The 14,526-nt window shown below is 44.8% G+C and overlaps 1 protein-coding gene across 1 annotated transcript; it reads right to left on the minus strand.

Annotated features, from left to right (window-relative positions):
* Window positions 1-611: 611 nt before the first annotated feature.
* Window positions 612-9,863, minus strand: LOC149284186 (aspartate dehydrogenase domain-containing protein-like). The gene is given in 7 exon segments (XM_089497132.1): window positions 612-649; window positions 842-999; window positions 3,120-3,346; window positions 4,350-4,499; window positions 6,154-6,238; window positions 8,753-8,903; window positions 9,812-9,863. Coding segments are annotated over 7 exon segments (861 nt in total).
* Window positions 9,864-14,526: the final 4,663 nt, after the last annotated feature.

Raw genomic sequence — 14,526 nt, forward strand, 5'->3', positions numbered from 1 at the left:
AAATGCATCAAATCTGCAAAATGTAGTTTTGTCATTTCTTGGGAACAGAACATTTTTGTCCGTAATCTGCCCGGGGAGACGGGATCTCTAACAGCGTTTCTGCTCCGAGCTGGATTTGGAAAGATATGCATCTTTTATGGAGGGCGATAAAGGTGACGGTAAAGATTTGAGAAGTGCTTTAAGTCATATGACAGGGTAAGAGTTTTCATACATCGCTGCCTTCAACGGGACTGAAAAAAAAAATACATGCAATGGTAATACCAACAAATACAAAGTATTTTGTTCAAATGTCAAACTGTGGTGGACAGCCATGAGTGGCTTCTCATGAATATATATATACAGGGGCAGGGGTGCATCCTGTCCAACTTCTTCAACCAGGGCCGGTCTCCATCGGGAAGCATTAGCCTAGCGGGGCCGTGTAAAAAATGTGACCCCACAGTGATAGGGAGCGTGGCTGAAGACTGAGCATTTGACTTCTTAGTGAATAGATCCCAATGTCATTCATTACCTGTTGCATTTATTAGCCCACACTTCTGCACCATGTAAACATACACTTAAAATTGTTCTTTTCATTTGTTTAAATTGATATTTAATTTTTGGAAAATATTATGTTAACATAGATAAACTCGCCCTCCGTGACCTTTGCAAACTGTGGAGAAAGAGCAGAAAATTTTACGTTAATTAGGTAAATTGTAAATAACATTTCCAGGTAAAGAAAGGTTTGCTTGTTTCACAATTAATATGAAATTCTTTGTATAAAAACTTAGTTAACATTAATGCTAAATTTTGAATGATGAGCAGTCAATGAAATTGAAATGTCTGCAAGGTTAATATACGCTACCGAGTAAGCTGCTCCAGAAGGAAAGGAAAGTGGCGCTTCCGGTGACGCTGCTGGGTTCTGCTGGGTTCCATCTACTTGTTTTAACAGCAAACGTTTGTCCACTTTTCTCATTTGTAGGTCCCGTCACTTCGATCTCCACGTGGTGCCAGTCTGGGATGCTGGGAAAAACATTAGTCACAATGCTCATTTGAGACCTTTGAAGAGCCACGCTAAGGGCCAGTAATTCAGGGATAAATGTTTATGGCAGTGAAGACCACGAAAGGCAAAGCTAGAACCCACTGCATACCCTCTTAACGTGCAGAGTTTAATGCTTCTTAAGGGTTTACCGCCGTCATCGAAAAACCCATTCGGTGCCTGCTGGGGCTAACAGTCTATTCTATATTCTATATGGATGAAATTAGGTCATGCAAGAAACCACAAGGCCCAGGAGTTGTCTGAGCGCCAACCAAACATTATGAATATGGGTGATGTCTTACCATAGAGTAGATTATATATTGTATGTAAAGTGGAGGGTGGTAACTATAATACTTGCTGGGAGTGCAACAGTTCAATATGGTAAATGTAAAATAATATAATAAAAAATGGCATATGAAGGACAGAGAAAAGTTATCTGTTTTAACTACCAACAAAAATGATTGTATTGGTTTTGTTTATATTGAATACATCGTTCAAGCATTCACAGTGTGGGTTAGAAAAAGTATGTGAACTCAGAAGCTAATCACTTCAACAAAAGCCAGTTGCAGTCAGGAGTTATCAGACCTGGATCAATCAATGACATGGGATTGGAGATCAATTTTAGAGCTACTTTGACATCCAAAAACTGCCCAAACATTTTGAGTTTGCCGTTCTCAAGAAGCATCTGCCGCTCTGAACCATGCCACACATGGCTACTCTCCCTAGAAGTGATCGCTAAGCCAAGATGACTCCAAGGGCATGACGCAGATTGCTTAAGGAGGTAAAAAAAAGAATCCAAGACTAACGGCTAAAGGCTTGAAGGAATCATTGGAACTGGTTAACATCTCTGTTCATAAGTCTACCATATGCAAAATATTGAACAGGCATGGAGTTGGCAGCAGGACACCGCGGAGGAAGCCACTGCTCACCAACTTAACATCACTGTTCGCCCTGAAGTTTGCCAAATAGCACCTTGACACTCTACAACGCTACTGGGAAAATGTTTTGTGGACAGATGAAACTAAGGTTGAATTATTTGGGAAGAACATGCAACATGACTGTGACGGAAGCCTCCATCACTGGGGCCACTGGAGAAGCCTGACTGCCAGCCTCCTCCCTATTGACTATGGGCCCTGGGTTTGTAAAGACTTCTGTGGCTACCCCCAGCAGTATCATCTCATCACTGGCTGAGGGGATTATCTCCGGCAGACAGCCAGGATCTGCCACCAGGGAGTGACCACCATTCTTTGATGTTTAATGTTGTATAAATCAGTCTCCCCCCTATTGTATTGTTAATCCCGTTACTGCCCCTGTTGTCTCTGAGAGGCAGATTAAGGGGGCGGTTTGTGTCCCAATATCTTGTTTTATGTTAATGTATGTTTTGCTGGATATATCCAGCTCTGTGTGTCTAAAATAAATTAGTCTTCGTTTGGTTTTACCCTACACTGAGTCTCGGCTAGTGACTGGGGAACCGGGGAAAGTGTGGTGTCCCAGGCTAAGGGAGCACAAGACAGCGGAGGTAGTCGGTCGGACTAGCCAGCTCCGTGACAATGACGTATGGCGTATAAAGGGCACCGCATACCATCATGAAAACATCATCCCAATGGTGAAGCACATTGGAGAGAGAGCATCAGGACATGGGGCTGCTTTGGGTGCCTAGGAATATGGCTGAGCTCAAACAGTTCTAAAACCGCAGAATCTAAAACTCCTCCTGGAAGGTGTGCGGGTCTGATCCGCAGCTACCAGAAGCACTTGCTTGAGGTTCAACCAGTTACTAAACTCAAGGGATCACTTACTGTGAGTGTTTAATGATTATCACTGTTTGTGTTTGTTTATACGCGTGACTTAGATGTGGATCCGATCACATTTTGTGAACAATTAATTTAGAAAACCAGGTAATTCCAAAGGGTTAATTTACTATTTCTTGTCACTTGAATACCAGAAAAACTGAACGGAGATTGCGCCTCTAGGACCAGAAAAATTAGAGTTCCCACCTGTGGATAAGCAGACACCCTGCTCACTAAACAGGTTGCACCCATTACAACTTAGTCAGGCATTAGGTTTAGGGGGTTTTCATTTTAATACATATTTTTCATGTCCTCACCTTGGATCTGCCACCAAGACTCCAACCACGTTGTCAAAGCCAAGTGTATGAGCGGCCACGCAAGCTGCGGCCATCGTGTTGACATTGTTGGGTGCGAGAGCACACAGGCTACGCACCGGGCCCTCAAAGAGAATGGTTCGCTCATTTACCACTTGATTATTCTTCTCTACCAACTCGCCTACAAGCCTAAAGCTTTTGGGGTGCTTTGCCATGGTGATTTTAAGACCCTGTGAAAATATGTTAATATATGGCGGATGTCAATCACTTAGCTCCTGACTGATGCAAACACGGTCAACTGAAAATACTTGTTTACTGCTATTACATGCATACATAAAGGAAGTAAATTACATTGTAATATTTGCAATATGGACATTGGTCCCACAGATTTTTTTATGGTACAGCTGTGTAGTTGGTAGGACTAATATTGTGTGCTTATCGCACTAGTGTTAGGTGACGTAGAACAACGTATGTGAAGCTTTCCGTGGGTGTCCAGTCTGCTCTATCTTCACAGCTCTCCAGCCTCACCTCTTCCAGCCTGACAAAAGACTAAATGGGGTGACAATATCCCACATGGACTTCAGATACCTCATACATGAAACGGCTGCCTTTTCGTGGATTCTGCTTGGGACAATGGACACCTTTTGTTCCATGCCAAGATTTGCTACATTGGGTGCAACTTGACCTCCATGAGGCTTTGAGGGCAGAGGTCTGAGAATGCAGGAGGACCATCATCATCAGCCGGGCACATGCGTGGAACATTTGTAAGAAATATCCAATAACTATGGCTATGGCCCTTTTAAAAAGCATTGGACAAGGTGATGAGAGTTCCCCTCTAAGCTGACTGCATGTCTACAAGTGAAAGTAAAACAAAGTTTGACTTCAAAACATCTAGAAGTACTGTGAGAGTGATGAACATTCTGCCGATTTAATCCTGAACTACTATTCATCCACACCGCCGCTCTTTCGCGGTAACTACCCCCTGGAAGCTTCACTGTGACCTTAAGGTTTATTCGCAATAGGAATATTTTATAGGGGAGATCAGCGAGATGCCCTGTATAACATATTATTAAATGCGTGAGATTTCTTGAAATTACACATCTTGCCATTCACAATGAAGAAACTTTCCATAATATAGTGAATAAAGTAAGGGACCTAAGCAAAGTCTCTTTTTGATCAGTGCGAACGTTTCTACTTGTGCACTTAGCGATAGAAATAACTTTCATTCATTACCTGTAGGGTGCCCCTTTCCGCCATTCTCTGGATATCTTCTCCTCCCCAGAAGGCCCCGCTGGGAACGTATAGTGTGTGCCCCGAACGCCTGGCCATCTCTCTCAGTTTGCTTTCTGTAGTTTGGTCAGCGAGAGCAGTGGGAGAACCAACCTGTGCGAAATACGTTAGAGACCCTTCAGACGTGTAATGCAATCGACCAACACAAGCAGCTTCCTAAAATTGAGAGTCTATGTCAGGATTCTGTCCTGACTGCAGGATCTTTGATGTCAAACCCTACTTTTGTTCTGTTTTACTTATTTTTACTCTACATGGGAATTGTACGGTCTGACTTCCACCTGGCCTTACCTGATTACCAGGCCTATATCTGGACACTGAATCCCGTGTCCGTCCCATCTTACTGTGAGTCTCGTGTCTGTCGCATCTTATAGTGAGTCTCGTGTCCGTCGCGTCTTATTGTGAGTCTCGTGTCCGTCCCGTCTTATTGTGAGTCTCGTGTCCGTCCTGTCTTATTATGAGTCTCGTGTCCGTCCCGTCTTATTGTGAGTCTCGTGTCCGTCGCGTCTTATTGTGAATCTCTTGTCCGTCGCGTCTTATTGTGAGTCTCGTGTCCGTCGCGTCTTATTGTGAATCTCGTGTCCGTCGCGTCTTATTGTGAATCTCGTGTCCGTCGCGTCTTATTGTGAGTCTCGTGTCCGTCGCGTCTTATTGTGAGTCTCGTGTCCGTCGCGTCTTATTGTGAATCTCGTGTCCGTCGCGTCTTATTGTGAATCTCGTGTCCGTCGCGTCTTATTGTGAGTCTCGTGTCCGTCGGGTCTTATTGTGAGTCTCGTGTCCGTCGCGTCTTATTGTGAGTCTCGTGTCCGTCCCGTCTTATTGTGAGTCTCGTGTCCGTCCCGTCTTATTGTGAGTCTCGTGTCCGTCGCGTCTTATTGTGAATCTCGTGTCCGTCGCGTCTTATTGTGAGTCTCGTGTCCGTCCCGTCTTATTGTGAGTCTCGTGTCCGTCCCGTCTTATTGTGAGTCTCGTGTCCGTCCCGTCTTATTGTGAGTCTCGTGTCCGTCGCGTCTTATTGTGAATCTCTTGTCCGTCGCGTCTTATTGTGAGTCTCGTGTCCGTCGCGTCTTATTGTGAATCTCGTGTCCGTCGCGTCTTATTGTGAGTCTCGTGTCCGTCGCGTCTTATTGTGAGTCTCGTGTCCGTCCCGTCTTATTGTGAGTCTCGTGTCCGTCCCGTCTTATTGTGAGTCTCGTGTCCGTCGCGTCTTATTGTGAGTCTCGTGTCCGTCCCGTCTTATTGTGAGTCTCGTGTCCGTCGCGTCTTATTGTGAGTCTCGTGTCCGTCCCGTCTTATTGTGAGTCTCGTGTCCGTCGCGTCTTATTGTGAATCTCGTGTCCGTCGCGTCTTATTGTGAGTCTCGTGTCCGTCGCGTCTTATTGTGAATCTCGTGTCCGTCGCGTCTTATTGTGAATCTCGTGTCCGTCGCGTCTTATTGTGAGTCTAATGCTGTAAAAAACGCATCTACTTGGTGCCTCCATGCGTTAGAGAATAAACCCTAATAATAAGGGTTCCAGGTGAAAAAAATGAATGTTTTTGTAAAGAACAATTCTATGCGCATTCCTCTGCATTATTATGCATCGATGTAAGATGGGCCTGGTCATAATATCAGTGCAAACACTGTATATTACTGCCACTAAACTCAAATGTTCTGCTAGCGGCCATTTTCTTGCAGGCAGTCCGTTGTCTCGGCCTTTCACCAAACCACGCGCTTGGTGAAGTTTGGTAGACATTGTTTAAGGACAATCACCAGGAAATCTGCGGCCCGAAGAAATCTTTCTCCGAAGTCTCTTGTTATGCACGGATCGGCCACTTCGATGATCAGATCTGCTTTGCTGAAAAGAAAACATGGTTATATCGGAGTAAATCGTCTCCCGCTTGGTGCACACAGAGTATCTTCTGCGGCCACGTGCTGGCCAGAGGGATGTATATGTGAAATATTACAGCAAAAATTACGTATTAAGGCATTCTTCATTATTAGAGGTGTAAACGTGGCTTTAAAACTATGAAACATTCAGCTAAGAAACCAGCACAGAGTTATGTGACAGTATCGTTTTCCAGGCATGGCATATGGTTTCCGCATGTATATAAATACACATATAGGGGACAGTAATTATATTAATATACATATAGAGGGTGGTAACAGAGGCGTATCTAGGGTATGGCACCTATGGCTCGTGCCATAGGTGCCATTTGAAGGGGGCGCCAGTGAGCGGCTTTCAAAAGCCGTCTTTTTTTTTTTTTTTTTTTTAATATGACGTCATATTACAGCGCTCAGCAGTGAAGCAGCGGGCAGTGCAGGAAGACAGAAGTCTCGTGCTCCCGTTGTTGGACCTCAAGGTGAGAGAACTACAAAGGGGGAGAGGGGTTAGAAAGTGATAAGGGAGGAAGAGGGGTTAGAAAGTGATGAGGGAGGGAGAGGGGTTAGAAAGTGATAAGGGAGGGAGAGGGGTTAGAAAGTGATAAGGGAAGGAGAGGGGTTAGAAAGTGATAAGGGAAGGAGAGGGGTTAGAAAGCAATAAGGGAATGAGAGGGAGTAGATATAAGTAAAGAGTGTGAATTAATGTGTGGATGCATTGAGTGAATGAGGGAGAGCGTGAGTTAATATGTGGATGAGTTGTCTGAATGGGGGAGAGCATGAGTTGTCTGAATGAGGGAGAGCATGAGTTAATGTGTGGATGAATTGTCTGAATGAGGGAGAGCATGAGTTAATGTGTGGATGAATTGTCTGAATGAGGGAGAGCATGAGTTAATATGTGGATGAATTGTCTGAATGAGGGAGAGCATGAATTAATGTGTGGATGAATTGTCTGAATGAGGGAGAGCATGAGTTAATGTGTGGATGAATTGTCTGAATGAGTGAGAGCATGAGTTAATGTGTGGATGAATTGTCTGAATGAGGGAGAGCATGAGTTAATGTGTGGATGAGTTGTCTGAATTAAAGTGTGAATTAGTGACTGTAAAAGTGTTTGTGTGTATCATAGATGTATAATTGTGGAAGGGCAAAGATGGCACTAGCAGGAGGTTTGAGCCTTGGGGACCAAGATGGCACAGGCAGGGTGTATATTGGATAAAGATGTCACAGGGCGGGCTATTTGGGGACAAAGATGGCAAGTCCTATGTGTGTAATCTGGGTGCTGGCCAGGTTTTATGTGGGCAGTGTGGATGCCGGGCTGGCTTCGGGATGTGTGACCTCTGATCTATGCCTGCAATTTACGGGGTTTATCTATACCTTTAATGCTGAGTTTTTATGTGAATTATAATTGATCTGTACCTGCAAAGCTGGGTTTTTGTGTTATTCTGTAGATCCATATCTGCTGTGCTATGTTTCCATACATTATTTATGTATACCTGCAAATACAGGGTTAATATGTCTTATTCAGTTGATTAATACCTGCAATGCTGTTTCCATGTATTTATTTGATCTATACCTGCGATGCTACGTTTCATATATTATTATTGTATACCTGCAAATACAGGATTTGTATGTCTGATTCTGTTTATTTGATCTATACCTTCAGTGCTGAGATCACAAGTCAATTTCAATTGATCTGGGTTTGTGTGTTGATCGATACCTGCTATCGGCAGCAGGGACTAATATTTATATATATATCGGCAGCAGGGACTAATATTTATATATATATATATGGGCAGCAGGGGCTAGTAAATGGGTTTTAGATATTTGGACAGGGGCGCAATTTCAGTGCTTGCCATAGGCGCTATTTTCAGTAGATACGCCTCTGGGTGGTAATTATATAAATATACAGATATGGGATGTGATTATAAATATATCTATAGGCAATTGTAATTATATAAGTGATTTACCGTATTTACCGGCGTATAACAAGCACTTATTTCCCAAAACTTCCGGGCTGCAATTGTAGCTGCGTGCTATACGCTGATATGCGCGGTCCGGCACTCAGACTCACTACTACACACCAGACTGCGCGGGTGATGTCACCGAAGTACCGCGAGCGTTCCGGCACTCAGACTCATTACTAAACGCCAGACTGCGCGGGTGATGTCACCGAAGTACCGCGAGCGTATCATCACATCATCGGCTGAGGGGATTATCTCCGGCACACAGCCAGGATCTGCCACCAGGGAGAGACCGCCATTGTTTCCGTTTAATGTTAGTCCCCCCCCTCCATGGTGTATTACTATGTTGTATGTTGACTACACTGAGTCTCGGCGAGTGACTGGGGAACCGGGGAAAGACTGTGAGTGCCAGGCTAAGGGAGCACAGCGGACGTAGTCGCTCGGACTATCCGGATCCGTGACAATAATATTTACATATAAGGAACAGGTAATTATGTGACAATGCATCCAGGGGGTGGTAATTATAACACAGTTACCATTCATCAAAGTCAAGGAGGTCTAGCAGCTGTAGATGACCGGGCACCCTCCCCTGCAAACCCTCCGCACTCCTGTTCCAGACAAAGGCCAATTCCAGGTCATGCTTGTAACCTTCTTCTTCTATCCGCTGCACCAAATACCTACCTGTGAGCAAAAAAAACCACAGCAGTATTAATTCATCACATTTATTTAGATAGTGCTGGCAGGTGCCGTAGCGCTGTTACAATGGAGAGAGACAAAATTACCAAAAACAGTAAAATTCACAATATACAAAATTACAAATAACTAACACATGTTAAGGCAGATAGAGGGCCCTGCTCCTAGGAGCTTACAATCTATTAGGAGGTAGGGGGGATGAGACAGAAGGAGAGCATTAGCGAGGGGGATGTAGGGAAGTTAGTGGCCGGAGCTCTCGAAGGGGTTGTTCTGGATGCAGGTTGGGGGATAGTAAGTGAATGGATTGGCATCTCCGGACAGGTGGGTTTATGACGGGTAAGTAAAGTCACAGAGACTTTCCGGTATCGCATTATAGGCTTTGTTTTACCTCCGGTTTAGATCACGATCTGAAACAACGAATGTTAATGAACCCACCAGGATCTGGGGGAGCCGCCAGAAGCGAAGGCTCGGCTCGTGATCGGTCTGACTCTCACACCCCAGACAGTCTCACGCTGACAGCAATCATCACACCCAAACACCTCTTCTACCCCAGCAGGGTAAATAAGGAAACACCCCCCCAACCTCCAACCTATTCCAAACAGAGAGAAGAAGACACTGTCTGGGCTTTTCCTAGATTTCTGATGGATTTACATTCAGCTTCTGGAGCTCAATCATAAGGCAGCTGAGAACATTTCAATGCACGTTAACCAGTCTCCACCAATAGAAATTCGGCTAAAAGGACTACACAGAACCCATCAAACGATCCCGGATGGACCCAGTCAGGGTGTCTGAATGTCCTGATAGCGTTCACCAGCTCTATGTGGACTGGAACACCCCAGCCCCTCTGCCACCCGCCACAAATACTGAGGCATAAAGCAGGAATTATAACGTCTTACCTATGCGACCAAAACCTACAATGCCGATTCTCCTCTTTCTTTCTCCAGACATCTTCATTTCCTTGGCTCAAGTGTTTGTTAAGCTGTGCCAGATCTTTGCCTGGAATAGAAAACATTTTGAAGTACATCGATCAGCCATAACATGATGACTACCGGCCTAATATTGTGCAGGTCCCCCTTTTGCCGCCAAACAGTCCTGACCCATCAAGGCACGGACTCCACTAGACCTCTGAAGGTCCCCTGTGGTATCCGGCACCGAGATGTAAGCAGCAGGTCCTGTGAGTCCTTGTTTGTCCTGCGCATCCCACAGACACTCGATTGGATTGAGATCTGGATGTGACCGCGTTATCAGGACTGGTCAGACAGCGACGGGTCTGTATGTAATGTAGGGGATGTGACTGCGTTATCAGGACTGGTCAGACAGCGGGGGGTCTGTATGTAATGTAGGGGATGTGACTGCGTTATCAGGACTGGTCAGACAGCGGGGGGTCTGTATGTAATGTAGGGGATGTGACTGCGTTATCAGGACTGGTCACACAGCGGCGGGTCTGTATGTAATGTAGGGGATGTGACTGCGTTATCAGGACTGGTCACACAGCGGCGGGTCTGTATCTGAGTGGATATTGTGGGAGCATTTTAGTCTGGAATGGATATGTTTTGGCGCAGGAATTGTAGCCATGTAAATGTTTTAATGTAAATGTTTTTAATGTAAATGCTGATTGATCAATCCCCTTAATCTGGCCCTGGGAGTCCTGCATTAACCCCAAAATGTGTCCCGGGACCAACTCACCGCTCAGGGAGAATCTGCCGGAGGTTTGGAGGCTTAAACTCGGGAAACGGCGGATTCTTTTGGTCTGTAAACTTTGTACTTTTAGTTAATGATTATAAGAAAACATTCAGGATGACAGCAAAGTGAATTTCCTTCTGACTACAAAACCTCTGAAAAGCATTTTATAAAAATCACATCAAATTCCTGACACTAAAGTATTAATTAAACTAAAATAATAATAAACAACATGACTTAAAATGCAAAGCCCAGAAAAGCAGCAACAAGGAAAAGAGTCTGAAAGCCGAGGGGGTGTTATTCCTGTGCAGCTAAACAGTCGCTGTTACCCCATCTGCACCCTGTGGGGCGTTATCCCAATGCTAATACCTTTATTACATATGAAGCCATGAAATCATTGCTGGCCTCTCGGGGAAACCCATAGAAGATCCTAACAGGCCGAGCTATTAAAGGACACAACGTCGCCATCAAGGATCCCCAAAAAAGTGTAGATTCCTAGAATTCACTGGCCAGGTCTTTCTTCTTTAAAAGCCGCATCAGGTCCATGGCCTTGTCCTTTATTCAAGATAGCCTTATGTCTGGCACATGAACACAAAAATTTCCTCTGGGATAACTTCTACCATCTCTGTTTCAAGGCAGTTCCATGCATCTACCACCCTCTCAGTGAATAGATTCTTATATCAAATATAAATCCTTGGCTCTTTTTTAATTATAAATAATGGTCTGCTGTCCTGGTATTTCTCGTATAAAATATATTTCCCTTTATGTATTTAAATAGGTATGCAAGTGGCCTTTATGATGGCGTTTAAAGAGACCGCGTGACCGACGTACTTAATTATTATTAATTTACATAGTTTCTTGATAAATATTTTTCAGCTGTTCCTTTACACAATATTGGGAGTTTTGCACCTTTAAGGACAGAAGGACCTGAATCTCATATAGGGATGCTTGGGAGGTATGAGAATGTAGGTTGGGAGGTAAATCTTCTTTCTTCTAATCCCATATTTAATTCTAAAGTGAAGCATTGAGACGTCACGTGTTATCTTGTGCCTCTGGATAGTAGATTCATTTCCATGTTTCAGTTGTTAAATCGTCATTTGCTATCCTGTAGCACCATCTTGTGGCCGCATTCTATAACTGCAGGTGTAGTCTTACCTCAATTGAGCTGGGGTTATTCTTGTGGATGCATCTTGTGATTGCAGTTACATTTTTAAAGTTAGTTAAATAAGCTGTGCCTACTTTGGTTCGGCTTTTAATCACATAAGCTGTGATTAAAAGAAGGTAACATTATCCCCGAGAAACTATTCTAGTAACTATGAATAGGGCCTAAATGATGAGGGGTAACCTATCAGGACGTGCTATTCTGTAGTGTGCCATATCATGTATTTCTCTTTTGCAGGGGGGTATCACCAAACATTCAAAAGACCATCTATGTGACAGTCCTGTTTATCCCAAAACTCCAAGTGCTTTCAATTATGTTGTCTCTTGAAGGTGTTGGGTGGGGTTGAGGTCAGGGCGTAGTGAGCCACTCCTGTCTCTCCACATTAAGTTCACCAAACCATGTCTGTATAGACCTTGCTTTGCTGGAACAGGAAAGGGCCTTCCCTAAACTGGGACCACAAAGATGAAAACCCTGAAAAGCAGCCCCAGACCATTGTCGCTCCCCACCCAACTTTACAGGCACTATGCATTGTAGTAGGCAGCGTTACTCTGGCATCTGCCAAACCCAGATCTATCCATCAGACTTCCAGATAGTGAAGCGTGATTTATCACTCCGGAGAACACGTTTCCACTGCTCCAGAGCCCAGTGTTGCTGGCTTTACAGCCCACGCTTTGCATTGCGCATAGTGATCGTCGGCTTGTATTCTGTTGCTCCACCATGGAAAGTCATCTCATGAAGCTATCGGTGCATGGTGCTTGTGCTGCTTCCAGAGGCAATCTGGATCTCTGACGTGAATAATGCTATGGGGGACAGGTAATTTTTACTGGCCACACGCTTCAGCAACCCTGCTCTGTGAGTGTGCGTGATGTACCCCTTCATTACTGAGCTGTTGTTACTAGACGCTTCCACGTCACAATAATAGCACTTAAATTGTACCACATATAAAGACACTGAGTTCTTCAATGTGGCCCATTCTACTGCCAATGTCTATGAAGATGGCTGCCTATGGGCTTGATTTTATACTACTGTTTGCCATGGTCTAGATTTTTCCAGGTTATCAGCCAATTGGTTCTCTCAGATTCCTTCTAAAGCAGGCCTCCCACATTCATCTTTTTTTATTACCTCACAGACCCGAAGTGTGAGGGAAAAAAATACCTTTTCTATTTTATTGATTTAAATCATGCTGTCAGTTCTGCACTTTGTCCACATGGTGGCGGCATATCACACATAAAGCCTGTAGTGCCAACTTTCTGCCAGCAAGTGGCGCCCATTCATCTTGATCTTTACATTCAGTGCTACATTTGCATTTGATTTTTAGCTGATCTATACTTGCAAGGCTGGGCTTGTGTGTTATTCAGTTGATCTATACCTGCAACGCTGTGTTTCCTTGTGTTATTTTTTTACCTACAAACCCTGTATTTGCATGTCTCATTTGGTTGATTGACCTGCAGTCCAGTGTTTCCTGGTGTGTTTATCTTTTCTATACCTGACCTACATGGAGGAGGAAAAAAGAGGCGTGTCACAGTGAAGGAGGGGACAAAATCACCACATGGGTGCCAGAAAGTATGGGTGGATTGTTTGTGCTGGGGGCTGTTTCAGCAGAATCAAAAGGGTTTTATCAGAAGAGGACTGGATGTTTAGCTGTAATCCGTTCCTGGATTTCCGTATGCTCTGTCCTGAACCTCTGATTCCTTGATTCCAGTCCTGCTCTTTGCTTCAGCTCTGTTTCCTTTTATAAGGTGTGTCCCACCCTTTTGCTCTGTTTGTCTCAGTCTGCAGTCTAAAGGTATGTCCTTCTCGGTTCTGTGTTTGGATTCAATGTTTGGTTTCAGCTTATTTGTGATTCAGTAAGCAGGGTTTATCGCTAGGACCCACCTATCACGTAGTCCTAGGCTAGTTCCTGTATTCGTGTTTGTTTGTCTGTCTATTATGTACCTTTGCCCTCCTTTCCCTGAAGCACCTGAGGAGTTCAGTTCCTCTCCCCTCTCCCCATGTCCCAGTTAATGTTTTATCCTTGCTTAAAGGAGAAGTGTCCGAGGATTCTGGCTTCTCACTCCATCCCCTGTGTTCCTTGCCTTGTTCCCTGTCCTTTGTTGTGCCCTGTATCATGTATGTCTTGTCTGGTTATGAGGAGGACACCATCGGCCTGACCCCAGCAAAAATCACCCCGAAAACAACGATTTGAGATTGTAGGGACATTGCGGGGCTCCGAACTGTCTGGGTGGGAAGATGTGGATGTGATTTATGACCTTTTCCTCACCTAACCTGTATATAAGCCGTGTGTTATTTTCTTGGACATTAGTCTCGTCTGATGCTTCAGGGACTCTCTATATCACCTTTCAGGACTGTATGTGGCTACACCTCGGCGAGCTGCTGTGCTGTAACCAGAGGGACACGGAGCCGGTTCCTGATCCCCCCCCCCACCTGCTAGTGTCGTCTAGCACTGGGAGCGGTTAACCGTTGCAGTTCCGGGAAGAAGCATCGGAGAACCGACGGGTATACCCAGCCGGGGTGCAAGGCGCGCCCGTCACATCTAGTGGCAGCGGTGGGATGCTTCCTCAATACCGGGACATCCAAACCACCACCGGGACTGCGTTCCAGTGAATGGAGCTGACTAAGCCGGATCAAAGTCAACCAATTAGCCAGGTATCTAGACATCACCTGTCCAGGCAGCCTAAAGACTTCCTACTAACTGGTTTCACCGTAGGCCTTCATACGGGTCCGATCAACATCCACCGGTCTCGAGCCATACCCACAGGTCACCTCTGA

The sequence above is a fragment of the Sceloporus occidentalis genome, unplaced genomic scaffold, assembly GCF_023333645.1.
Source record: "Sceloporus occidentalis isolate IW3139 unplaced genomic scaffold, rSceOcc1.0.p SCAF_98, whole genome shotgun sequence".
Lineage (NCBI taxonomy): Eukaryota > Metazoa > Chordata > Lepidosauria > Squamata > Phrynosomatidae > Sceloporus > Sceloporus occidentalis.